The sequence below is a fragment of the Lates calcarifer genome, linkage group LG12, assembly GCF_001640805.2.
Source record: "Lates calcarifer isolate ASB-BC8 linkage group LG12, TLL_Latcal_v3, whole genome shotgun sequence".
Lineage (NCBI taxonomy): Eukaryota > Metazoa > Chordata > Actinopteri > Centropomidae > Lates > Lates calcarifer.
Window position 1 is genome coordinate 23,974,778 of NC_066844.1, and position 25,096 is coordinate 23,999,873.

At 41.3% G+C, this 25,096-nt stretch overlaps 6 protein-coding genes across 7 annotated transcripts; 3 read left to right on the forward strand and 3 right to left on the reverse strand.

Moving 5' to 3' along the window:
• The first annotated feature begins 264 nt into the window (after positions 1-264).
• tspo (translocator protein) lies at positions 265-2,675 on the forward strand. The gene is made up of 4 exons (XM_018685774.2): positions 265-435; positions 1,480-1,655; positions 1,752-1,890; positions 1,980-2,675. Exons 2-4 carry the CDS (start codon positions 1,483-1,485, stop codon positions 2,151-2,153), a joined length of 486 nt encoding a protein of 161 aa, XP_018541290.1. The 5' UTR covers positions 265-435; positions 1,480-1,482; the 3' UTR covers positions 2,154-2,675.
• Positions 2,676-3,076: 401 nt separating this feature from the next.
• On the reverse strand, positions 3,077-5,100 carry LOC108889361 (ubiquinol-cytochrome-c reductase complex assembly factor 2). The gene is made up of 4 exons (XM_018685775.2): positions 4,887-5,100; positions 3,801-3,875; positions 3,368-3,434; positions 3,077-3,242 (listed from the first exon to the last, which is right to left on the reverse strand). Exons 1-4 carry the CDS (start codon positions 5,022-5,024, stop codon positions 3,133-3,135), a joined length of 390 nt encoding a protein of 129 aa, XP_018541291.1. The 5' UTR covers positions 5,025-5,100; the 3' UTR covers positions 3,077-3,132.
• An 8-nt stretch (positions 5,101-5,108) lies between these two features.
• tomm6 (translocase of outer mitochondrial membrane 6 homolog (yeast)) lies at positions 5,109-6,209 on the forward strand. Its single transcript, XM_018685773.2, has 3 exons — positions 5,109-5,276; positions 5,905-6,038; positions 6,161-6,209. Exons 1-2 carry the CDS (start codon positions 5,179-5,181, stop codon positions 5,999-6,001), a joined length of 195 nt encoding a protein of 64 aa, XP_018541289.1. The 5' UTR covers positions 5,109-5,178; the 3' UTR covers positions 6,002-6,038; positions 6,161-6,209.
• Positions 6,210-6,489: 280 nt separating this feature from the next.
• lg12h1orf74 (linkage group 12 C1orf74 homolog) lies at positions 6,490-7,369 on the forward strand. Its single transcript, XM_051074356.1, has one exon. The coding sequence runs from the start codon at positions 6,495-6,497 to the stop codon at positions 7,284-7,286; it is 792 nt and encodes a 263-aa protein (XP_050930313.1). The 5' UTR covers positions 6,490-6,494; the 3' UTR covers positions 7,287-7,369.
• Positions 7,370-7,503: 134 nt separating this feature from the next.
• Positions 7,504-10,401, reverse strand: sirt4 (sirtuin 4). Its single transcript, XM_018685771.2, has 4 exons — positions 10,165-10,401; positions 8,895-9,379; positions 8,439-8,733; positions 7,504-8,349 (listed from the first exon to the last, which is right to left on the reverse strand). Exons 2-4 carry the CDS (start codon positions 9,377-9,379, stop codon positions 8,197-8,199), a joined length of 933 nt encoding a protein of 310 aa, XP_018541287.1. The 5' UTR covers positions 10,165-10,401; the 3' UTR covers positions 7,504-8,196.
• A 134-nt stretch (positions 10,402-10,535) lies between these two features.
• sxph (saxiphilin) lies at positions 10,536-24,000 on the reverse strand. 2 transcript variants are annotated; one of them, XR_007814265.1, is made up of 22 exons: positions 23,909-24,000; positions 23,710-23,808; positions 23,465-23,531; positions 23,067-23,197; positions 22,892-22,973; positions 22,640-22,818; positions 22,486-22,561; positions 21,799-21,894; positions 21,617-21,693; positions 21,396-21,498; positions 21,205-21,301; positions 20,732-20,892; positions 20,576-20,650; positions 20,002-20,076; positions 19,711-19,887; positions 19,428-19,633; positions 19,262-19,345; positions 18,896-19,164; positions 18,715-18,802; positions 18,454-18,595; positions 18,247-18,346; positions 17,195-17,531 (listed from the first exon to the last, which is right to left on the reverse strand). XR_007814265.1 is itself a non-coding variant. In XM_051074355.1 (21 exons), the coding sequence occupies exons 5-21, from the start codon at positions 16,819-16,821 to the stop codon at positions 10,930-10,932; spliced, it is 2,187 nt and encodes a 728-aa protein (XP_050930312.1). In that variant the 5' UTR covers positions 16,822-17,531; positions 18,247-18,346; positions 18,454-18,595; positions 18,715-18,802; positions 18,896-19,042; the 3' UTR covers positions 10,536-10,929. The 2 variants fall into 2 exon arrangements, 1 of the variants encoding a protein (XP_050930312.1); XM_051074355.1 differs by lacking the exons at positions 19,262-19,345; positions 19,428-19,633; positions 19,711-19,887; ... (12 more) ...; positions 23,710-23,808; positions 23,909-24,000 and adding exons at positions 10,536-10,973; positions 11,074-11,260; positions 11,354-11,538; ... (11 more) ...; positions 15,608-15,707; positions 16,209-16,372 and having other exon boundaries at positions 16,767-17,531; positions 18,896-19,042.
• Between the last annotated feature and the right edge of the window lie 1,096 nt (positions 24,001-25,096).

The following is a 25,096-nucleotide window of genomic DNA, read 5'->3' on the forward strand; positions in this document are numbered from 1 at the left end:
ACCTTTGGACCACAGCGGCAGTTACACAACATATTTCTTAAACCACCAAATATTCCACCAACCGATAGCGCTGAAGTTCGCTTATGAAAGACAGGTCAGGGAAACGGGGAAAAACCAGAAAAGAACCCTAAGATATCCGTTGTTGAGTTAGAAACTAACTTCAGTGACCAGTGACGTCACTAACTGTTTATCCCGGAGACCAATCGCTGGTGAGCGCGCGGTGACATCACGTTGCTTGGCTCCCGTGCGGCCGTAGCGCTGGGAGTATCCACGGCGTGACCGCTTCGATAAGACTGCCCTACCCGTTCAACACAGTTATATCACTACACACCAGCATGCCCGAGGATTTCACTCTGGGTGTGTAGCTTTACAGTTCGACAATACAACATACACACTATACATACTGTGTGGAGGAGCTGACACCTGAGAGAAGGGGTGAGTATGATAACCCGCAGCTCATAACCTACCTGCCATGTTGATAGAAAAATTATCTTACATGATGATTTCAAGCCACTGAAACTTCGACCTAGAGCGTTTTAGTGCTTTATGGCCTCAGTAAGTCTTCCCAATTAATGTCTTCACATATACAATTAAGAAAAGATAGGTTATGCTAAAGTTAGCATGCTTTGCTGTTGCGTAAAAACGAGTTACACCATAACTGTCAACGGGATTCCAAAGCTTATACATCCATCCGTCCATGTTTTAGATTGCATTTAGATTTGCAGAACTTTACTGTCAAACTCTACAGCCTTGGTGTTAAACTACTCTTAAGATCTCAGACAGATATCCAAAACTAAACTAATAACCAAAACTATTTTTTGCAACCAAACATTAAACATAATCTAGACATTATTAAGTTGTACAGTAATCCTGGCAGGGCTTGCTGATGGTGTAACTGTGACACTTTTTCCAAACCATCTCGAACACATTTCTGCTCTGTAATTTCTTGTTCCTTATCAGCCGACACATGCTGATACCGATATATCTGCACTAAGCTAATATCAGACAATATATTGGCCGTGACCGTTTGTCAGTACACATGCACACTTGAAATATGTGATATAGGACGGCTTCAGGACATGTTTCTCAGGTTTTGTCTAATTGCTAAGCCAATTTAATCAGCACACAGCCAGTCTTGAGACAACAGTTGTGTGTCCTGAGTCCCATGATGCAGGAAAAAAAAAAAAAATAGCGTTTGGATCTCTTGATGGAGGCACAGGGTAGGGCTGAATATCATTTGAAATGTTTGATACTAGTGCTGCCACAATATGAAAGTTTTTGTACATTATGCAATACGTCTTTCTAAAAAATGTTTTATAAATTTAACTAAAGAAGCTCAGATAAACTTCCCAAGTGTTAAATGTTGTCTTAAGGGAAGTAGTCATGAAAATGAGTTTAATTTTGATCATCTGAGTGGAATCATCTATACATGTAGAGCAGAGGTTAAACGTCTATAATGTGTTCCTGTTCTTATCTCAGATCATGTGGCTGCCTATGATTGGAATGACCGCCCTGCCACACCTGGGAGGGCTCTATGGTGGTTACATTACACGCAAAGAGGTGAAGACCTGGTACACAACCCTGCAGAAACCATCATGGCGCCCACCGAATGCAGCATTCCCTGTGGTGTGGACGTGTCTGTACACAGGCATGGGGTAAGAATCACTGTGACGGAGTCGTACAGTCTTTTTTTCTATTCTCTGTAGCATCGTCCTTATCTGAATGTTCTTGTTTTGAATTCTGTCCTGCAGGTATGGCTCCTACCTGGTGTGGAAAGAGCTGGGAGGTTTCACTGAGGATGCAGTGGTTCCACTGGGACTTTATGGGCTACAGCTAGCTCTGAACTGGGCCTGGACTCCTATTTTCTTTGGTGCACACAAGCTGAAATGGGTAAATTTAACACATAGTCATTTCTTCTGTGTGACAGCTCAGTATTCTGCATCGTTGTCCATTCAACACTGTTTCTCTGTCCAATTCAGGCGCTCTTTGAGATTGTGCTTCTCACTGGGACTGTCGGAGCCACTATGGTGTCTTGGTATCCCGTCAACCGCACCGCCACTCTGCTCATGGCGCCCTACCTGGCCTGGCTGTGCCTCGCCACCTCCCTCAACTACTGCATATGGAAAGACAACCCTGAAAAGAAAGAAGAGTAGGAGACAGTTCTGTGGGTGCTTTGAAGAGACTACTTAAATTTTGAATCATTACAAATGACAATATTTTGAAATAACTTTTCTTCCTATGAAATTGCAGTAGTTTCACAACTTAGTCCAACTGATGTCTGAGGATTGTTCACATAAAATCAGCTCGTCAAGGCTGATGATGGCTGGTGTCAAATCAATGAGGTCCGTTAGAAGTTGTGGTGTTATTACTCTGTAAGTTAAATATTCAACGGTAAAACAACCTGCCTCTAATTTTCCATTCAAAGCTCTTTTTAAAAAGCCAGTATATCATTACAATTTGTCAATATACGTATCAAACACAAAAATGCAACACAAATCAGGCTACATCATCAAATTGAAGTCAAACATATTTTTCTAAAATTGTTTTTTTTTTAAGTTGGGAGTAAAACTAAATGTTTTTGTTTTTATGAAGACTGTCCCATGTGTGCATTTATGATGAAGAAAGTTGTGTTGAAGTTACTGATTTAACTATAAAAATAAAAGATTTCTGTCCAATTTACCATTTAAATGTGTTATCATTTTCACCGCACAGCTATGGAAGAGTGGAAATTAATTATAATGTAAGGTCAAGGACTTGTTTTATTCAGAGAAAATGTGGTAAAAATATGAAAGATTGTGCATGTTTTCAGTGTTTTAGGACAACTAATGATGTAGTAACAGTAAAGTGAATCTCGGTACTTGAAGCAGACACTCAGCAGCTCAGACCAGCTGCAAAAAAAATGTATCTATGTATAAAATAACAGAAATCTTCAATGTGTTTCTGGATCTGCATCAAAGTAATAAACAATTATATGAATATGCCAAATAGTTCACAGTTTAGAAAATTCCATGACCATAGTTTCCACCAAATTTAAATAAAATCTGTTCACACATATAGAAATAACATAACAGTCGGAAAAGATACCAACAATAAGCTTTATTTCTGTACATGCAATGAGAAAAGAAAAGACAGTTATTTTTCAGGAGCTTTCTCTGGAACATCTTCTGGTGATTTGGAGGAGAATCTCTCCATTAACGTCTTCCACAGACCCTTTTTCTCCTCGTCCATCTGTTGCATATTCCCTGTAAAATTAAAATGAAATATCAACTTAGTAGTAATTTGTATGTTACAAGTTAACTGTGTTGTTTTGTTGTAGAAAGTCAAGATACAACATAGAGCACATGTGATATTGTAGATGAGTCCATACCTGACAATAGCACTTTACATTCTTCCACTGTAACGCCAGTAAAGCTTGTGTCTCTTACACGAGGAAACTGTCAACAAACACAAAGACTGGACTGAATACACATAAACATTTTACTGGATTTCACTCAGGAATAAAAGTACGGAGCTGCTGAGACCTTTGCACTAACTATAAAATGTTTTATTATCCTCATCACAGAATGAATGCTAAAAGGTAATGGTCACAAGGTTTCTTTTACAGGCTTAAATAAGATGGATATGTTATTCCTTAGCTGATGCCTTTCATATTAACATTTATGGATGGCAGGGTACTGTACGCAGAGGGTTTTCTCTTTCATTTGTTGCATTTAAAGGAAAAAAGAAGTGACTACATAATGTCTTTCATTCATTACAATGGATAGATGTCTGAGCAATGTATGAGATGAATATATACTCACTCGTTGTCTGTATACGTTGCCATTTATTCGGGCCAAACTTTCATACATCTGGTCACATTTGTCTGGATCTGAGATCTGGAGGGAAAAAAATTAAATTCACATAGAAAAAAATTAAAGAACTCAATGTCAATTACCTAATTTAACTGTTGTCGAACATCTAAATCTATAATAATGAGCCATATTTCACACATTCATCTCATGTTTTGAATTAAAACTTTAATAAAGTAACTTCAGAATCAAACTGACACAACAGCAGGCTGATGTTCTCTGCAAATATCAGTACTGATGGTTACTGCATGTTGGTTGATAGGTGAAAAGAAATCATAGTATGGTATAACTTGATGTATTTGTATTATACAGTTAATATTTTATGCAAATTTACAGTGATGTTATATTTGCTGTTAGTTGTCTGTTTCTAAAGCTTCAGACAAGTGGCGCTGCCTCCTCCTCCACCAGGCACTCCAGGTGGAAATCAGCTACACCTGGTGCATTAAATGTAATGTGCATTGTCCCTGTTAAAGAAACAACCAATAACAAAATAAGTAAGTAATTAGTGTACGTGTTCAACAGGCTTCCTTCACACAGTACGCATACCTTTACAGGAGAGGCTTTTCTGATTTTATGAGTTTTTAATTTATTTTATTGTCTTTCTCTCAAGTCGGTCAATATCATATGTTTTCACACTCCCAAATGTCTAATAGCAAACCTTATAAATTCAGTAAGAGTGATAAGTGTAATAGTTTTCTCTAACATGTAGTAAAGTCAGTCAGAAGTGCATTTAAATACAGTACTGGGGTGAATGTACTTACTTGCACTCCGCCACTGTTATGCAACACTGTTTACATGAATGAAATTGTGGTCTCTTATTATGTTAGGGTGATTAGTTAGCCGTGTAGGTATAAACACAGCTAGTTGTTTATTAGTATTGGCCTCTACAGTTCATAGTAAAGAGGCTCCACGGTTAACAACACACAGTCAGGGCAGCCAAGGTCGCCGGCTGTTAGTCCTCCTAACTCCCGGTTAAACCCCCAGCTTAGCTCGGTGTGTTCATGTAGCAGAGCTGTGGCGGTAGCTAAGCTACAGTACCTGTGTGTTTTCACCCTCGCGGAAGGCGGCGGCTACTTTCTGCCGCAGGAACGTCCCCAAATCGCGGCCTTTCTTGGTCTCGTCCCGGGGCCACTCTTCACACAGCTTCAAGAACCGACGGTACCGAGTGGCAGACATCTCTGAACGATTTGGTTACCGAGTTGAATAAGGAGGTGTTCAGTTTGAACTTTATCGCGCACCGTACTGGTGTTACAACGAAACTCTTCCTGCTCCTTCCTGTTAGTTAGTTCCTGCCGTTGCCGCTGCTGTCGTTCTATCGCACGTTAGCACGATGACCGGTTCAAACGGTAAAAAGAGCCCTTCCTCCGGTGTGATGGACTGGATCGGTTCAGCTTGTCGGTTTGCATCAGACAGAAACGACTTCAGAAGGTGGGTTAATTTAGATGATCTGTGGTGTGAATTGGGAGCTAACTTTAGCCACACGGCTAACATCACTGGGTCCATGAGGGGGTTTGCCCTTGAGTCCTTCTCCTGGATTTAACTGCAAGCTAAAACTATTAACAATGAATCGGCCAGCTTAGTTAAATGACAGAAAGTTAAGTCCGTAAACATTTTGATAGTCAGTTGATTATCTTTGAGTTTTAGAAAGTTAATCAGACAAAACAAAACATGTGAGGATGTCATCTTGTTTGAGAAGACTATCTTTTAAACCCCATTGTTACCAGTAAGACTTCTCAACCATTACCGGGCAAAGTGGGCAGCTGGCCTGGGCCCCCTTATAGCTCCAGGTCTACCGTATGTCAACTGTTTTGACCAAGTTAAGTCAATAATTTCCTCGGGACCTACACCACAACATAAGCTTTGTGGTTCTTGCTGTATTGTCTGATCTTTGGGATCTATCTTGAAGAGGGTCCCTGAATCAAAACAGCAGGTAATTTGTGCTCCAGGTCCCCAAAGGAGTTTGATCTGGCCTGATGTAGAGATGTAGTTCTAAAAGCTTTTATCTTGTCAGAATAAATCATCATTTGTGACCCAGCAGATGTCCAATTTCTTTCAGGAATCTTCTGGTCAACTTGGGTTTGTTTGCAGCCGGTGTTTGGGTCGCAAGGAATCTCTCAGATTTTGACCTGATGTCTCCTCAGCCTGTGACATAACGATCAAAAATACAGCACCACCAGAACCAGGATGATGGTGAGATCATCTTCTACTAATTAATTAATGATGATTAAAATGCAGTCAGGTGATAAAATTACAAATGATTTGCTTTAAGGAGGAACATATTTATAACTGATGTCATGTTTCTGTTCCTCCAGGTGTCTTGGACCAACAAAGAGGAACATGAATAAACAATCATGAAACTTTTATGACGAGTTATACTTTGCAAAACACATCATCTTGTTTACCTGAATTTGCTTCACTTCTCTGATGATTTTTTTTTTATTTTCATCTCATTATAGATGGCCTGAAAACAAAAAATTACATTCAGTGTCTGTGTTTTTGTCATCTTTGACTCAGATTTTGAAGAAGAATTTGAATTTTTTAAGCTCTTGCTACTTTGTTGTTTGAAAGTGCATCAGAAACATATCTAGTTACAGAGGTGTAACGTTTGAACGCATTTGAACTGTGTGTGTTGTGATTTACGCAGCTATGTCCATTCAGGAGCTCTTTGTTGCTGCAGCTCGTAAATGTCTGTGTGTTAGCAGAAAATCTCTCTCCGTTCCCCAGAGCCTGGACCTGGCCGCACAGGTCTCAGCTGTCGATTTGGGGCTAAAACCCACTCTGCTGTACGACAGTAACGGCGCCAGTTCAGAGCAGGTGCAGCAGTATTTGAGCTCTTTGCAGTTTTCCCAGCTTGTGTCTAAATCACTTCTCACATTGGATTTAAATGGAAACAGTCTTATTGTCAATCCAGTTACAGTCAGATCAAATCTAGAGCTGGTGCTTCGTGGCAGCGGTGTGGCTGCGATCGACATCTGCCCCTCGCTGGAGAGGCCGACCATCACTGACCTGCTCAGAGGAGAGATGAAGAGCACGATACAAGATTTACTGCTTCTTCTGAGGGAGTCTGAACAACTGAAGGAGGCTGAGAAACCTCTTTATGTTGGAGAGAAATGTGAAGAATGGAACCTGTGCACCGTCTTCGGCCTTCTGTTGGGTTACCCTGTCACATACTGGTTCGATCAGACCAAAAGCTTTGAAAACTGTTTGTCCATGGCTCCCCTGATGGTGACTACAGCTGCAGCAACATGGCAGGCAGAGGCCACAGGTCACAGATGTTGTCTGTACTCTTTCAGCGTCCCAGCTGTTCTGCTTAAAGAGACGCAGTCCAACCTGGAGGACTGGAACCTTCGATTACAAGAAAGATTTCAGCAGCAAAATGTCCTCATGGATCTCATTGTTTGTCAAACCACAGTAACTCTGCCCTCAGTCTGTTTGTGATGCTAATACAAGTTTGTCTTTATGATAACCTGTTAAAAAGTATGTGAGTGTACTTTATTACTCCATTAAACTTGGTCAAAACAGCTGTTTATTTTTCATGTGCAGTACCTGAGTAAATGTACTTAGTTACTTCCCACCACTTTATGTCATTCTTTAAAATAATTTATTCAAAATAACCGAACAAAGTTTTTGTTGACATTTTAAATATGAAACATTTGCATCCATTTTAGTTAAAATGAGATCTACTGCTTGACAGTTTTCTGAACAGACACAGTTTACAGTCTCAAGCCTCTGACTTGTTGAACAAACTGACAAACGGTCTCTTCGCTATGTTAGTAGTTACACTGTAGGTCTGTCAGTCTCAGCACCATATACATAATCCATTTCATGAATATAAATAAAACCATTAACCCATAAATGTAACCCTTTAGAAACCATTTGATTCTAGTATACTTTGTATATATCTATTGCATCTTACCTGCTACATGATTTTATGCCTTTATGCAACAGCAACTTGCACTTTTGTAGTTTAATCTAATAAAAACAGGTGAGTTTAGGCTGATTTCCCAGCACAGTTTCTTTAAATAAAACCATCAGTATACTGTGAGTGTACAGAGCAAAGATACTGGTACTTAAACACCAATCTGTTGTGTTGATTTTCCAAGACGGGCACACATTTTTCAACTAAGAACATTTGTCTTCTTAACATTCAGTTGCTCTGACAACATTGTGTGAGAGCAGACTTGTCTGTTTTTGCCCAGTTTTGATAATAGCAGCGAGAACTCCTGGTAGAGATGTACCAAACAAATGAGAATATCATCCTGAAGGTGATATTGTTACCTTGTTAAATCTGAGGTAGTTTTCACATGTTAGTGATCAACAGAATATTCAAACAGGATGTCCATGACAGTCAGAGGGGGTGAATGACCGACAGCACTTCACCGCAGCGGCCGCTCACTTTCAGCTCAGCCAGGTGGTCGGCTCTTGTGGGCCCGATGTTCAGGATGGCGATGGGCATTTTCCTGTCGCTTGCTGCCAGTAAGAACCTGTATCCTGAATATACCTGGGGAATAACAAAGAGGGACACAAATAAAATGCCAAAGCCCAGAATAACTGTGTTGCAATCGAGTGTTACTGTGACCAAAGTCCTACCTGTAGTGAGGAGCCCACGACTAGCACCGCGTCAGACTCCGTCAGTCTCTCGTGCACGAAATGTACTGTCCCTTTCTTCACAGTGTCTCCAAAAAACGTGACCTCAGGCTTCAATATTCCTCCACAGTCATCACAGGAGGGAACTCTGAAATGGAGGACCTGCTCGTCCTCCAAGAAGACATCACCGTCTGGAGCCACGGCGCCTGCCTGAGCTCTCCAGTCTGGGTTTAGCGATATGAATCGTCTCTGCAGCTCCTCCCTCGCTGAGATGGCACCACAGCCCAGGCACATCACCCTGAGGACACCAACATGACTTGTAATGTCAGTTTAGCCATGTGACAAAAAGAGAGAGTATTTTCTTGTTACAGTATTGCTACTGTTACCAAAGCCATGGATGTGAACTTCATCTATACCAGCGAAGGCCCATGATTAAGGGGTCATGTGATGTTTTCTCACCTGTGGGTGCAGCCGTGGAGCTCAGTCAGTCTCTTCTGTCCTGCCTTTGAGTGAAGAGCATCCACGTTTTGTGTGACCAGCCAGTGCAGCTTCCCCCTCTCCTCCCACTGCTGCAGGACCTTGTGTGCAGAATTTGGCTGATGTGAGGAGAACTGCGGCCACCCGAGAAAATTTCTGGCCCAGTATCGCTGACGGGACTTTGCACTGCGGACGAATTCTGCATGCTGCATGGGTCGTCTGTCGGTGCGGGCGTACAGTCCAACACCCTCCGAGCGATAATCAGGGATGCCTGACTCTGTGGAGAGACCTGCCCCGGTGATAACAAACAGGCATCTGGATCGGGACACAAAGTCCTGCAGCAGGTCCAGTGACTGGACATCAGCGGTGCTGCAGGCGGGGACGAAGTTCAGCATACCCTCAGGGACTGAAGATGCCCTCCTCACAGGTCCTGTGTGTAATGTGAGGGTCCACCAGGGCAGTCTCATCTAAACCAGGACAAACACAGAGCTGATGGTTATAAACTAAATATATAATTTCATTATAGCACTTACCCCACTGACACTGAATGTAAACTGTTACAGGGTCTCTGCAGGGTCACCAAATTAAAATTAAGACTTTTAAAGACAGACCTCACTTATTTGATACCACATAGAATGCAATTTAATAAGTATTTCACATTATCACACAAATTGTCAAAGTATAATGAAAAACCACTATGATGCTAAGACCTAGAATTATTTAACAAGTGCAATGTAAAACACATGTCCATTTATTTACATTTTTGTCATCCATTTCTAGACATATACATAATTAAATAAATAATTAATCATAAAGTATAACTTAGACCTGGATAATCATCAGAAAACAAATTAAGTGAATGGATTGATGAATTTTCAAATTAAAAGTTGACTGATATATTTGGTGTGAAACAGGGAATTACTTAACCGTTAAGACCTTTGTAAATGAAAATGAAGACTTTAATAGCTCTAAAGATATTTTTTGAGGGAATCTCAATCAATGAAGAAGTAGTTAGCTAATAAGCTGTGCAACATGCTATCACACCTGCTTAACATGACCATTACATTTTAATGCTCTTATGACCTTTAATAACAACAAAGCTAGAATTAAAGAAAAGGTAGCAAAAGAAAACCAAACCGTCACTATTCAGTTTTACATAAGTGTCTATTCAGCCGGTAACTAGCACCTGGCTAACGATAGTTACAATGTCAGCTAGCTAACTTTGTTCACGAACGTTAGTTAGCTACTGTACCTTCTCTGTGCGTTACAGCGGTAACTACAGTTTAACGTTATTGTAGTTTCTGGCTCAACAAAGCGTCAGCGGCTACAATGTGTTGGTTGAATAACATGACAAACCACAACAGGATGATATAAGATAGGAACCTTTGTCGGGCTGTGACACTGACATCAACAGGAAATACTCGATTTTACGTAACACCACACAGTCGCGCTGTAGTCTGGGAGTTGTAGTCAAAGGACTTTTAACTCAAGAAAGCAACGTTATTTAGCTTTACTTGCCAAAATGTACTTGACAAATTATAGCCCGAATGAATCAGTGTTTTTCTATTACTTATACTAGTGATTGCTTAAACAGTAAATATATAAATAGAATAACATAACACATAATACATGGTCAGTTTATTAAGTACACCTAGTTAAAACTAACAAAGTCTGATATAATAACATCTGCATCTACATAGCTCTTAAAGTTCTTATTCTCACCATCATTTTGACTTTTATAAACAAATACAGTGATATAACTGGTCCATATAAACTGCTAAGAATTTAGCTGATACTTAGAAAAATGTACACATTAATATATTTTCATACTCTCTTCACACTGATTTTACATCTATATTTTTTTACAAGTGTAGCAATCTAGTGATGACTGAAATCCCAGCCTTTGTTGTGCAGAAACAGTCACTCAGTTTTTGTGTGAACTTGATGATACAAGCAATGGTTTGCCGGATTTAATCATCGAGAAGCACACAAAAGGTTGTTTCCCACTCTGTGTCTGTTAGAAAATGCTGCACACGTCCTGATTGCAAAACTCCAAGATATCTGTTGGGAGGAAGTATAAGGTATACATTAGCATTGGAGTTGGTTAAACGTTATATTTGACGTGCATGACAATCAGCCAGTGTAGTGGTTGCAGTCGTACCAGAGTGTGTGCAGTTGAAGACAGTTTCTGCATGAGTGTAAAACTCTTCTCCGAGGATGGAGCGGTAGTCGATATGGCTCGTGTGGACGAAACACTTCGTTGCATCTTTAAACAGCAGATCACTCTCTCCGTACTGCTGAGACTCAAAGAGCTTGAACTCTGTGTTTGGGGTGGCTGCCAATGTTTCCTTTATGTAAAAAAGAAACGATTTAAAAAACTGATTTAAAACAATCCTATTTATTGTAAAAAAAAAATAAAAAAAATTAGGACATAAACTGACCTGTGACTTCATGAGGAAGTCGTACACTCGTGCCGTGAGCACTGGCCGAGTCATGATGGTGTTCGGTGGGATGACTCCGAGGTTACAGCTCTCCCACTCTGACAACGGGGCCCGACGACCATCACCACACAGCAGCTCAAACTCTGACGACGTCCAGCCGTCTGCCCAACCAGTGGAGCTCAGACCTGAAGTACAACAAGACAAAAACATACTGTAGCATAACAAACACACACTATACAGTATGTTAGCATGAGTGTGTGTTTATGTCAAATCTTTATCTTGAATGTCTCACTGAGGATGTTGGCCTCAAGGTTGTGCTGCTCGAGGAAGGCCACATCTCCGTAGCTTTTTCCAGTGGGATCTCCAACCAGACACCTGTGAATAATGTAAACAATTAAAGGGTCAGTTCAACCAAATCACATAAAAATCATATTTTCTCATTTAGACCTCTTAGCATCCATCCACACAGACAGTTCTGGTTTTATTTGAGACATCAGTCTCTAAAATTTCAGCACCCACTTTAATATAGTGGCGGTGGAGGCAGAACAATTTTCACTGAAACAGCTAACAGCAGCTGATAGTGTGTTCTGTCTATTATCCAATGTTGCTGTTTAAACTGACAATAAACATTATATTTATATTAACAAAGGATCAAATGACCACTTGTATGTGGCTCTTAAAACCTCTCAGGTCATTTTGTGGTTTTCCAGCCAACAATTTCACTGTTTTGGTTCCCTCTTGCTAGTTTTTGTATTGAGGTGCAGCTCTCACCTGTTTTCAGCTGTGAAACAGCTCTGATAAACCCTCTGTACGCTACCTGCACTTAATAACACACACAAAGTTAGCAACTATGTATTTCCCTCGAGAGTTGTTGGAGAAGCTAAAATAGCAAAAAGCAGAGTGAATACTGGACTTATATTTGTTGCTTTTTTTCCCAATTTAAGCAGAAAACTCTGGTTCAGATAAGCCACCGTTCAGACCTTAAAGCCCCCATGTTGCCATAGTAACGCTCATTGTGGTTGTCAGCACAGCGTTTGGTTGCGGCCTCCCCGGTGCCTCCCATACACACTTTACACAGATTCCCCTGAGATCCAGGAAGACAGCCTTTCCAAAACACCTGGTTGTACACTGAGAAAACATAGACAGTTACATAGTGCAATAAAATGCCAATAACACAAGCAGCCAACAGCAAGAGGACTGCTGCTGGAAATAAAAGGTGAATACTGGTGAATAAGTTAAACAGCAAACAGCACCTTGGTCTGGGTCACAGGGGGAGCTGCTGTTATGCTCCAGGCTCAGTGTGTGTCTGTATGGCAGCAGCCAGCCCGAGGGGCTGTACATGTGGCTGTGACAGGAGCGACGACCTCCGAGGTTCCCAATGAAAATGTTTCTGCTGGAGCGCTTTGCAACTGCTACACCAACCACAGAGGGCAACACTGAGGAGACAGACAGCGGTGACGATAATCACCTCAGCTTTCAGGGTCACTGTAAGCCCGGCATTTAGCTGGTTTTTATTTTCATCTTACCATCTGTCTCTAAGTGAGTTGATCCTTCAGCGAGCACACATTTTTTTCCTGAGAGAGTCCAAGACAACAAGGAGAAACAGATAAATGTACAAACAGGTGACAAATCAAAGGAAAAACCTGAAAAATGAGTGGAGGAATAGGACGTCTACCCTCATCAATATGAAAACGATGTGAATCATATGCTATGGCTCTCACAGTCGCCAAATCTCAACTCAACTGAACACCTGTAGGATCAATACTGAGGCGCACTAAGAAATATGAGGTGTTTTCACTGTTTTCTGACATTTTATAGATACAATTACTAGTTAAGTGAGACAGTCATTTGTATACTGACTTTCCCAATGACTTTAAATTGCTCGTTTTGTGATTATCAGTTCAAAACTTAAAGATATTTAGTTCATACTGATATAAAAACAAAAAAAGTTGCACATATTCACATCTGAGAAGCTGAACGAAGCAAATATTGACAAGATTGAATGAGCTTGAATTAATCAAATACATATCTTTGTCATGATTCACATTATTTTCAATTGATTCATTGGCTAATAGTTGGAGGAGTAATGAAGACAAATTACTTACCGTAATATTCTGTTACAACAGGGACGAGACCACATCTCCCAGCAATGAATGAGTGAGTTGCATCCAGTGAGACAGCGTCCACCTCGTCCCTCTGTAGTGAAGGTGCAGAGCTTTTATAATATTACTTTACAGACTGTGATAAAAAACCCTGATATTCTTCAGTTTACATGACGTACCTTAATTTTCTCGATACAGTCACGCATTGACACTGCTCTAACACACACCAGCGGGTCTGACTTAATACTGAGAGCCCACTGTTCGCATTTCTTCTGCTCTGCATGGCTGATGCAGCACCATCGCACAACACTGTCCTCCAGTGAGCTTCCTGCACACACACAGGTTCAATCACAGCCACTCTTCAAAAGTCTTCAATATAAAAATTAAGAACCACACATCAGAGGAGGATAAGCACCTTCATGTCCGAGGCCTTTGAGAAGAGCCACATAATCCAGCCCCAGCACCTGACTGACGTCCATGTCATCTGCCAGAACAGCAAGTTTATCTGTCACGTCTTTGAAGAGAAGATCGTTTTCCCCAAAAGTCGAAGAGTTGAAGAGTTGGAAGCGCTGCCTCTCTCTTCCTCGTTGGCCAAACATCGTCTGTAGAATAACAAAGAATCCTTAAAGAATGTTTTACAGTGATAAAAAGGTAACTACAGACACGGAGCACACAAAGAAAACATGTGATATTTGTGGGTGAAGCAAAGGACTGAAGAAAAAAAAACATACCTGCACTGTTGTTAGGAATTTGCGAGCAAACTTGCGAAAGTTTAATCTGGTGACTGTGCCCCCCCCAGGACCACGTCCCAGATTACAGGTTCTGTAGTGGCTGAGAGGAGCCTGTGTGCCGTTAGTACACAGTAACCTGAACTCATCACTCTCACTCTCTGAGAAAACAGATGAGAGGGTGAAAAAGCAGATGGTTGCTTTCTTTAAAAAATCAGCAGGATGTTGTTTATATTTTTATTTAACACTATGAATTATTAAAAACAACAGAATTGTTGTAATAATGTTTTCATACAAGATGTAGGGATCCTGGAATTGTCAGTGTTTGGGATTGATCTTTCCGACTTCTCTCTCACTCTTAGCTGCAGCTCAGGTGGCGTTCAGGTGTTACAACTAACTACCCTCTGATAACAGCAGAAATAGCCCCTGGAAGGTACATGTATACCCCTGTTTATTTCTCTTTTTTTCAGAGTATTTTTCAGGCATTTTTGCCTCGAGCTGACAGGAAATTAAAGGACAGGGACATGAGGGAGGATTTGCTCTGGCTGGACTGAAACTGAAGACGACATGGTCCGTGTCTTAAACCTTTAGGCCACAAGGATGCTGCAAGAAAGTTTTTAATTTCTAATAGAATGAATGAAAAGTAAGATACTACAGGATTAAATCCATTAGAAGATATTGTTTACCTTCAATACTTTCAAGGGCTAGGTGGTCCACAAATGCAACATCCCCTGCCCCGCTCCTGAGACATCTGTGCAGTAGGAGAAATTCATCAATGTTTTCACTGTTATTTCACATATTTCAAATATAGTAAACATGCATCCTTATTGATCTTTAGTTGAACCTGACCTGAGGGCTCCCTGGTTGTTGTAGAAGGGCTCACTGTGAGACGTTTCACAGAGGTAATTCTTCTGGCGAATGTAAGACTTCTGGCCTTGGCACAGAGCGCACAGAGGAGGTGCCATGGCAGCAGCTCCAGGAATACAGCTGGCACTGAAAAATGTACTGACGTCTGCTCGAGAGGAGAAAAACAAGTCAGGAGACTGAAAAACCAGAGGACCAGTAAAGAGAAAAGAGAAAATAGAAAGAGGACATTTCCACACTGTGCTGCATTCACTGGTTGCTGCTGATAATATCATTACCCTGACTGAGTGGCTGCTCCTTTGACCAGCTCAGGTAGTTTCGGGACAGCAGGAAGCCGAGAGGAAGACTCCATCCAGCTGTCCATCGAGCCCCGCTGTGACAACTCCTGAGGCCCTGCAGGGACCGTATGTCCAAGCTGCTGTTTCTCACCACAGCCACAGACAGAATACAGCCTCCTGTAGTACAGACACAGGCGGACAATCACAGACAGGAACACTAGGCTTAGAAAATAAAGCTGAAGAGACATGTGGAAGTGTCTCCGAAATGTGACGTGAACCTACCATCACTGTAGATCTCCTTAGCAATGGCGACGAGGCCGAACTGCTTCACAGCAGAATAAACTTCTCCTGCATCTAATGTCACAATATCAGCACGGTTTGCCTGAGAGAAAGAATTCAAAGAGTGAGTCTTAACCTCACAACTCAAAGCAGATGTTAATGTAGCGTGATTCCATCAGGCTTCATTCATTATACAAACCATCCAAAGACAAACCAAGGAATCAAACCTGCTCACTTGTCCAGATTCTGCAGGGTGGGGTTGCAACTTCAATTTAAAACATTTTATTTTTAAATTCATCTCAATATTAGCAGGGAATTCAAACTCCAAATTCAAACCCTGGACAATATACTTTAAGTGAAAAAACTTATTTTATCACCAAAACAGTGCAAAGTTTCTTTCTTCATTTATTTAGAAATGTGATCATGGAAGATGAACAGCATCATTTATTCATTCATTAATATATGCTGGTCTACTGAGCGAATTATATCTTTTACAATTTCAACATGAAGCTGCAACCTTGACCCATGCAGAACTTTTTACTCACTATTTCAACCAGGGTTACAATCATGATGTTGCAGGTGTTGAAGGTGAAGCGTGGCTCACCCTGATCCTTTCGATGCAGTCAGTCGTGCTGGACGCTCGTATGCATGAGAGTCGGGCAAAAGCTACCACATCAGCTGGAGGCAGCACCGCCACCAGAGCTTTAGCTAGTTCTGCACACTTCCTCTGTTCAGGATCTGACACCGTGCACCACCGCACCTTCTTCGCTGTCATGTAAGAAACAGTTCAAACAGTCCACACAAGTCAGTCAGAAGTTTAACACACTGTGCATCTAGTGCAGAATTTAGTTGTCTGTCAACTTAATTGTGTTTTAAGATGCAGGTATTTAATGAATTAAATACAAAAAATCTGAAGGCAGATTCACAGATCATTAAACTGGGAAATGATTTTACGACATTTATGTTAAAATCAGTTTTAATAATGTCCTGAGAGGCAAAGAGCTCCACAGACAACTGACAACTTTGTCAGTAACAAAGAAAAGCCAAAAGTTACAAAAGAAAAAAACATAAAACATTCAACAACACAGTGAGACTGAAAATGAGAATAAAATCACTTATCAGCGTAAATAGAAACTGAAACTGGCGCAGTGACAAAACTTACCCCTGACGCAGCAGACAAAGATGAACAAGACTAAAAAAGCATAAAGTCCTCGCATTCTGTCCTGTAGTGGATCAAAGACTCTAATGAATCGGTCTCATGCAGTCTGCAGAGCGCAGCAGACAGCTGTCCTCTCCGTTAGTCTGAAATCACTGATTTGCCTGCATAGATTTTCCAAAGTATTAGAGGCATTGGTACTAACCGGGAAATAGAGAACCTATTGCGTAAGGGCTCGGCTCCTTTGAAAACAGTAGTCACTTTTTGCACACATATGGAAAACATTTAGCACCATCTGTCACAAGGACGACCCCTACCCAACGTCTCAAGTAGGTTAAAAGTATAGATGTAGAGGTGAGGGCTTGCTCTAAGGTACTAAGGACGATTTTAAGACTGTTTACATGATATTTAACAATAATAAATAGATTACTTGGTCATTAAGATAACCATTTTATAAAAGGTAGAAAGGTTTAGTCTAAAAAACAAGCAGGCTTCATATTGTTATAAGAAATGTGATCATGGGGAGATGAACAGGCGTTCAAACAGTCAGCAGGTGTAATCACTTTGGGAGTGTGTGAGGACCGGTGCTGTTTCCTGTCACGTTGTAAACACAGAGTTCTCAGTTTCCATCTCTTGTGCTTTTCGATAGTGAGCGGAAACTCCTGTAGCGTGGAGGACGGTCTGTAAATGCTGGATCCTCTCTGCGTGCAGCAGCATCATCGGTTTGCGTTTCGCCAGTTCGGCCGACATTCTGTCGATGCGCTCGTCCAGCTGTCAAACATCAAAAACATCAACTGTGTCACAGGAAAACTCAGAATCAGTGTCGGTGATTTGATACAGTTTCCCCTCATATGACCCCTTTTTCACAGCCGGAGATTTATTGCTCAGAAGAATGCATGCAAAATTTAAGCCATCAGTGTGATTTGGGGAAGTTAGATAGAGGTAGCTTGGCACTGGCAGCCTGCCACGTCTCTTTCCATAATTCAATTGCCTCGGACAGTTAAATGTATTTCCACTTGATGATAGAGCAAGACCGCATAAATTTTAGCCGAGCAGTGAACATTTCTTCTCTCCCAGCTTGGTCTAAGTGAGTGGATACAGTACATTCTTTCTCATTAGGTACAGTTATAATTAGTCAAGGTTGTGAAGTGAATGGCAAGTGGGGCCATTAACCGACAAAACACACTTTTTTCAGATTAATTATTAATTGTTTTCCTGAGAAGTCTTTTTAAAAAGTGATTTTACAAATTAATGATAAGTGTGACTGATGTAATCTCAGCTCAGCGTTGATGTTTCAAAAGTTTCAAAACATCGAAATGAACCTGGGAGGAAAACTGAAGACTTAGGGCACAAAAATATATATATATTTTTTAAATGTAAATAACAAACTTAGGTGCTACTGCCGATAACTGTGCCATTGTACAACTGTACAGTCTGCCCCTTTTCGTAGTATTAAAGTGTTGTTACTTGTTAAACATCTTATCACCTCCTTCAACTCCTCACAAACAGAGTTTTTTTCCATTTCTTCATCCTCTCCACTGGTCTGCAGCCAACTCTGCAATACCTCCCTCAGTTTCTGCCACGCCCTGAGTGAACACACACACAATCAAACATCAGTTACTATGGTGACAAAGTGGACAACAACACAATAAGAATGGAAATCTTTTCTTGTATTTATGTTTTGTTTTTTTACCGGAGCTGCTTCCTGTCCTGATGGAAACTCTTCATGTCCAGCTGAATGCTGAGCAGTTCTCTTGTCAGAACTGATGCTGGATCAGTAACATCTTTTACACAAAGACCGTCAGTGTTTTCACTGGGTGCTCTCAGATGTGTCTCTTTAAAAAGCACAACAGATAGTTGTTTTGACCATGGTGTTAATGATGTTCTTCACAATCCAAACTTAACAATCATGTTTTTATAATCGTTACTGGGAGGAGAAGTGCAGCTACAGTACCTGGATACCTGGAACTATCTTTAACAGGAGCAACAAAATGATGAAAAGGCACAAGTGGGACATCACCTGGGTTGCTGGACTTTCCCAACTTGAAAAAAAAGAATGATATAGCCAAAGCTGAGTCACTTAATTTGGCAGCGAATGCACACTGATATCTGTCCAAAGAACGGGTGATTATTACCGTATTTTGAAATCCAATGCTCATGAAAGCAGAAGGAGGTAAAAGAAGGTCTTGGTTTTCAGTTCCCTGAGAGGAGTCAACAACAGACAACTGAGGGTGAGAGGGTGACACAGTAGATGTGATGGTGCTCTGATGTGTGGAGGTAACAGGGACTTTAGCAGGAGGGAGCTGGCAGCAACACTGCAGGATGGTTTTTCTGTGGGGGAGAGCTGAACCCAAAAGGTTTTGGAGCTGATTCAGTGCCAGTGATGCCAGTCTGGTTTTGGGCGCTAGAGAAAAAAGGAAAAACGTGTTCGTCAGTGGTTTCATGTAAATAGAGGTGCATGATGATTATTTTGAATCAAAAATGTATTCACAGATGTTTACCCTTTATGTGACAAGACTGTCGGTGGAGACTTGAACATTTCTATGTAGCGACGCGGCTGTCGTCGAGGCATGCGGGTGGACAGCCTGCAAAAGAAGTGACAAACTCTGTAAGACTGAGTCCATGTGTTAAAGACAGATTCACAGCCTGTCAGAGGCTCAGACTCACAGCTTGCTCAGCACTCCATCCTCAGCTTTCTGCTCCGCTGAGTCAGACGAGGAGACGCTCTCCAGTCCAGGGGCAGTCAAACAGAAGGTCACGCTCTTCTTCTGCGGTTGCCCTTTGACCCCCTGTTCTCTTGGTGTTTTACACAGCGCCCGCTGCTTCCACCGCATCGCACAGCGTTTAACCACTCTCTGGAGATGGCGTGCTCTCTGCAGGACACAGGCGGACTTTAAGAAACAGAGCACACGACGTCTGAAGTGACATGAGCACACACATAAATACCCACTTGCTCTTGGTTGTGTTGCGTGAGGCTTGTTGTGAGATCGTTCATGTGAGCTGCATATGTGAGGATGCACGTCACGCCCTCCCGCAGCAGCTGGTCTCTGTAGACCTGTGCAGCTCTGGCCGCCTGCTCCTGCTTCTTGCGCTCCTCAGCGACCAGCAGCCTCCATCTGCACAGCACCTGCGGCAGGTTCACCGAAACACACAGAGACACGTTAAAACCTTGTGAGTGCCAGTTCTACAATGTTTGTGCTCAATTTCCTCGTGAGGCCCTGGGAAAAAAAGAATGTGTTACCTTGGCCTGAAGAGTGAGGGACCAGTGCCAGAGCGCTCGCTCCGTCTGCTTAACTTCTCTCCGTCTGTGCTGCAGCTGTTAGCAGGAAGTAAACCAAAGTCACAGCCGGTTGTTTAATGCAATGTGATTGGTTCTCCCACTCACTATGTACAACTGATTGGCCAAATGTCAAAGATACATAAAACAGCAGGAGACTTTGATGGAGTGAGCTCATTATCTACTCACATTAAATCTTCACATAGCAAGCTGAACAATTAGCACCACAAGAAACAGTATCATACCAATAAAACAGTGCCAATTGTCTGTTTTCACTTCTCTATCTGTGCCTGATTCCAAAGATTTAGCATTGGACAGAGGTGTGAGGGACCATTAGAAAACAGATTTGATCAAATCAAAGCAGCAGAGGACGATATATCCTTTTTAGTGATGGTAGTTGTTTTTTTTCCCCCAAACTTTGCAAGGCTCCTTTTTTTCACTGGCTGAGTCCTACTCTGAGAGCGACTCTTCATGACAAGTAAACTGATCTTTATGTGTAAAATCAGTGTTTAGCATGTGAAATGCAACATAAACAAACCTTTATTTTCCACTGTTCAAAGTAGGTCTGGTACATCTTTAATCTCAGCAACAAGACTCCTTGTCTTTTCATCACCTATGAGATAATCACATTTTTAAGTATCCATGTCACAGCGTGTGGCTTTATTTAACAGTTAAGGGAAAATTAATTGGAAACCTTATATTTCCGGTGCTGGTAGTGATGCTTATTCCATGCTTTCAGTGCTTTAGAGAGGAGTTTGGAGTTATGGTGCTGCCTGGCTTTTTCCATACACATCCTCTCCCTCCGAGCCTCTCTGGTTTGTTTCCTCCATCGTCTGAAAGACCGCAGCAGACGCACTAAACACAGAAAACATCAGCTTACAAAGTGTAAAGCTCACTCCATCAAAGTCTCCTGCAGTTTTATGTATCTCTGACATTTGGCCAAGTGAGTGGGAAAGCCAATCACGTTGCATTAAACAAAACTTTTTTAGCCATGAAGCTGTGTCTGTTACTACAAAAAAAATGTTTTACTTGCAAAACACACTGGAAATTTTGCTAAGGGCTGCAGGGAAGTGACATTTCCATAAATAAAATAAAGTTTGTTTTTATTGAATAAAAACTGAATTGGAGTTGAACTGCGCTATTTGTGGAGACACTGCATGTTGTTACCTTGGTTTATGGACCTCTGAGCCCTGCTGACTGCTTCCTCCTGCTGGTGACGCTTTGACACTGCACGTGTTGTCGCTTCTCTCCACGCAAGAAACACCTGTAGAGATTTAGTGCAAAGAAAGCAATGAGCAAAGGTTCAGAAGAGAACTGTATTAATTTGTGAGGATTAAGGCATCAGACTGCTTTATAACCTTAAACTGAAGAAAGTGCTGATAGTGACTCTGTGCTCGCTGCTCCATGAGCCGGACCTCTGCCTGTAGCGCTGCGTTCTCCGTCCACACCAACAGAACCGTCCTGGAGAGACATGATTGAAACTGATGACGCTCATACGAAGCTGTGGTTTCTAATTAGAGAAAGTCAATGTTTAATTTCAGATATCTGAAGAATATATTTGTGTATTTGTGTTTAATACCTGAGAAATCGCTGTGTTTGCTGTCTGTAAAGTTCCTCTGCATGACAGTAGATGTGAGACATTTGTTGGTGGTGTGTCTGTGAATACAGCAGGCCACGGTGTGTCAGCTCTCACATTATCTTTATTACTCCAAATGTATGATATCATGTGATTTTAATACTTGTAACTGATGCTTATATCACCTCCCAGGCTGTAAAAGTGTGTTTGAGAACTTTAGCTTCATGGTAACGCTGCATCTCGTCCAGTTTGCTTTTTTTCACTCTCTGGCTCTGAACAAACTGATCAAACACACAAGAATCACTAACACACAGGCACCTTACACAAATAACTGTGCCTCCTTGATATTCTTTAAGATATATAGAGCAATTATCAATCGATCAGCTGATCGACAGAAAATTAAGCAGCAACCATTTAGTCATTTTTCTAACAAACATTTGATGCTTCCAGCGTCTCCAAATGTGACAGATTGATCCTTTTCTTTATCATACATTAAAGTCGACTGAATATCTTTAAAATGTTTGATTGTTGTCTGGACAAATGAAGACACTGGAAGACACTAACTTGGGCTGATGGATATTATAACATTTTTATAATTTTCCTAATTTTAGAGACAAAACTAGTAATGAATTAATCAACGATACAACTGGCAGGTTTTAGTTACAGTCCTAAGAATATGAATGCAAAATTTGAAAATGAAAGACACCAGAAATGCCAGTGATAAGCATTTAAAGGGGATGCACAAGAAGCTCTTTCCAAACTTTTTTTCATTTTAGTTTAAGTTTTTTCTCTGTTTAGCCAAAGCACTGATGCCCTGCAGTGTATGAAAAGCTGCTCCACAGATGAGACAGGATGAAGACCACAAAAAGCACCTTTTTCCATTTTTCCAGAGCCCATTTCATGCGGTGCAGATCACCCTGATGACAGGCCTGCTGCTCTCGGTTTCTCCTGACACATAAATAAACAAACAAATGTGTGAGTCAACAGTTCTGATGTACTCAGACCAGTGAATCACTTCAGCAGCACCTGTCTCGAATCTCAGTGCTGTTGTCCTTCCACTGTGTCATCGTCTTGTGGAGAAGTCGGTGCAGGTACAGACAGTCTGAAGCTTTCTGTTTCTCCTCCTCACTGATCCGCTGCTCAGTCCTTTGCCTCCAGCGAGCCCAGGCTCTCTGCATGTGGCATTGCTCCTCGTGAAGAATAGCCTGATGACAACAAGTTATCTGTTAGTGTCTGATACACATTCAACAACATAGCTTCCATCTACAGCTGGCATACCATCCGCTCAGAGAGCATCTGCTCCTTGTGCTTCTCCGACCGTTCCCACCAGGTGTAGAACACCCAGGTGTACTGCCGCCGCCTGATAACACAAACAAATCAGTTCACCTGCTTAATAATTTGGAAATAAACCTCAAAAAAACTACAAGTCTGGAGGAAAAAGACAGTAACTCACTGATCATGGACTTCTGCCTTGTGTTTCCTCAGTTTATGGAGTCTCCTCTGCAGAGTGAACTCAACCCATGAGTTGAAACACTGAGGCAGAATGCGCTCTGCAAACCACACATCTGCACGATGCTCCAATTCCTGCAGAAAAACATGATGTTTTTTTTAGTTTATTAGTATCACACAGTAGAGAAAAGCAGAAAATACTAACATTTAAGAAGCCAGTGCTTGTTTGGTATTTTTGCTTGGTTATCAAAATAGGTGTTTTATGTTGATTGAGTGAGTAACTTGTATGATTGCTTGTATAATTGAAGTCTTTTAGATAAATCTCTCTTATTTCTATAAAGGTATTCCTGTTCTGTAAGTATTGCTCTTGAACTGAAAATTCTGTTTTTGTCCTAAAAATACCTGCATGTGTCTCTGTTCAGCAAGTTTCTCTCTCCAGTGGTGAAAACAGCTGCTCAACAGAGACGTGCTGTCAAAAGGGAAAAAAACATTTTAGATAAACATTTAAACCAAAATTATTCACACAGGAATGACTTCAAATTAAATTTTGAACATGCAGATGCAATTCTGTGCCCCGGTTAATACATTATTTTACTCCAGGGCAAATGTAGGTGAAGCCACATTATGGAAAAAGTAAATAACAGCACCTGTAGTTAGTCTGTGCCATTTCTGTTAGTGGTTGAAAACTCTTGTCTTCAGCCTCCTCCAGACGGTCCTGCCACAGCTTTCAAAAACCTCCTTATCATCTACAAGAGGCAAAAACATAAACCTTCAACCGTCAATGGAAACTTTAACTGAAGTACTTAACTTATAAATGTAGTTTTAGGATGAGTGTTCATCTATTACAGTTTGATAATGATGCTGAAGAGCCATGTTGTTGTTTAAGCGATGTGTTTTGTTCTGGATGACGTTAAGAGAAAGTCCCTGCAACCCAGCACTCTGCAACAAGGATACACACTGATCAACACATGAAATGAACACGTTCTCTACTGATATGTAGCTGCTTAATTTTTTTGGGTACTCACCAGGAGATGATGTTGGTGGTGTTGACTCGCCATCTGGTTTATCTCAGCTTCATCTTTGCACAACGCCACATCTACTGACGAGCTCAGGATCAAAATAACTGTACTGATAAATGTAAGAACTTAGTGTCCTGCAGTGGACTACTTATGATGCTGTAGATAAAGATATATTAATTCTATGTACAGATTAGGATACAAGCTCTCCATCGCTCCAGTGTTCTGCGTTGGGTGCTGTGTATGGCTAACTGCCCTGCAGCTTGCAAGCGGTCCTCCTCGCTCCACCTGCGATGCAATGCCTTGCTCCACTTATTCCAACACATCCTCAGCAGGCGGAGATGACAGGCACGCTGAGCTGCAGCTACAACATCAGAAAGGGAATGGTAAGAGAAAATAGAGCACTGCAGCTAAAAAAAAGTTAAGATATGCACAAAAAGTATGTATGCCAGGCAGGTGATTAAAATGACCTTGTGATCTTCTTTTGTTATGGCAGCAGGACACATAACTCGTCCACTGATGCAATGTTTTTCTTTTCAGTCTGAGGATGAAGTGAAGTGAAGCCTTGGATTCTTTCTCTTTCTGGCAACAGGAAGCTGTGTGCATTTCTTTCCACCGAAGCCAAGCCTTTGCCAAAAAAAGAGCAGCGCACACATCACACAAAGTAGAAAAGGAAATACCACAGAGACCCGTATTTATGTTGAGGTAAATGAAGGTGAAAATTTATGACAGATGAGCAAGTTGGATGTTTACCCTCCACTGTAAAGTCAGCGCCTGTTGTTTAAGAGCTTGGTCTTCCAAAATGTGGAGGTGTTGATGCTGCTGCAGCCTAGTCTGCCACAGGCTCCATGCAGAACTGCACAGGTAAAAAGAAATACAACAGGAGTAAAGCTGATAGCTTGCTTAATACTAAGAGTGTAGAGCTACAGTACTGTACTAAGGTTGGCACTTTAGATGTTCAGATTTTTATCCAGTCACGGCGGTATCTGTACAGTACTATGCTTGGTAAATACTGTGA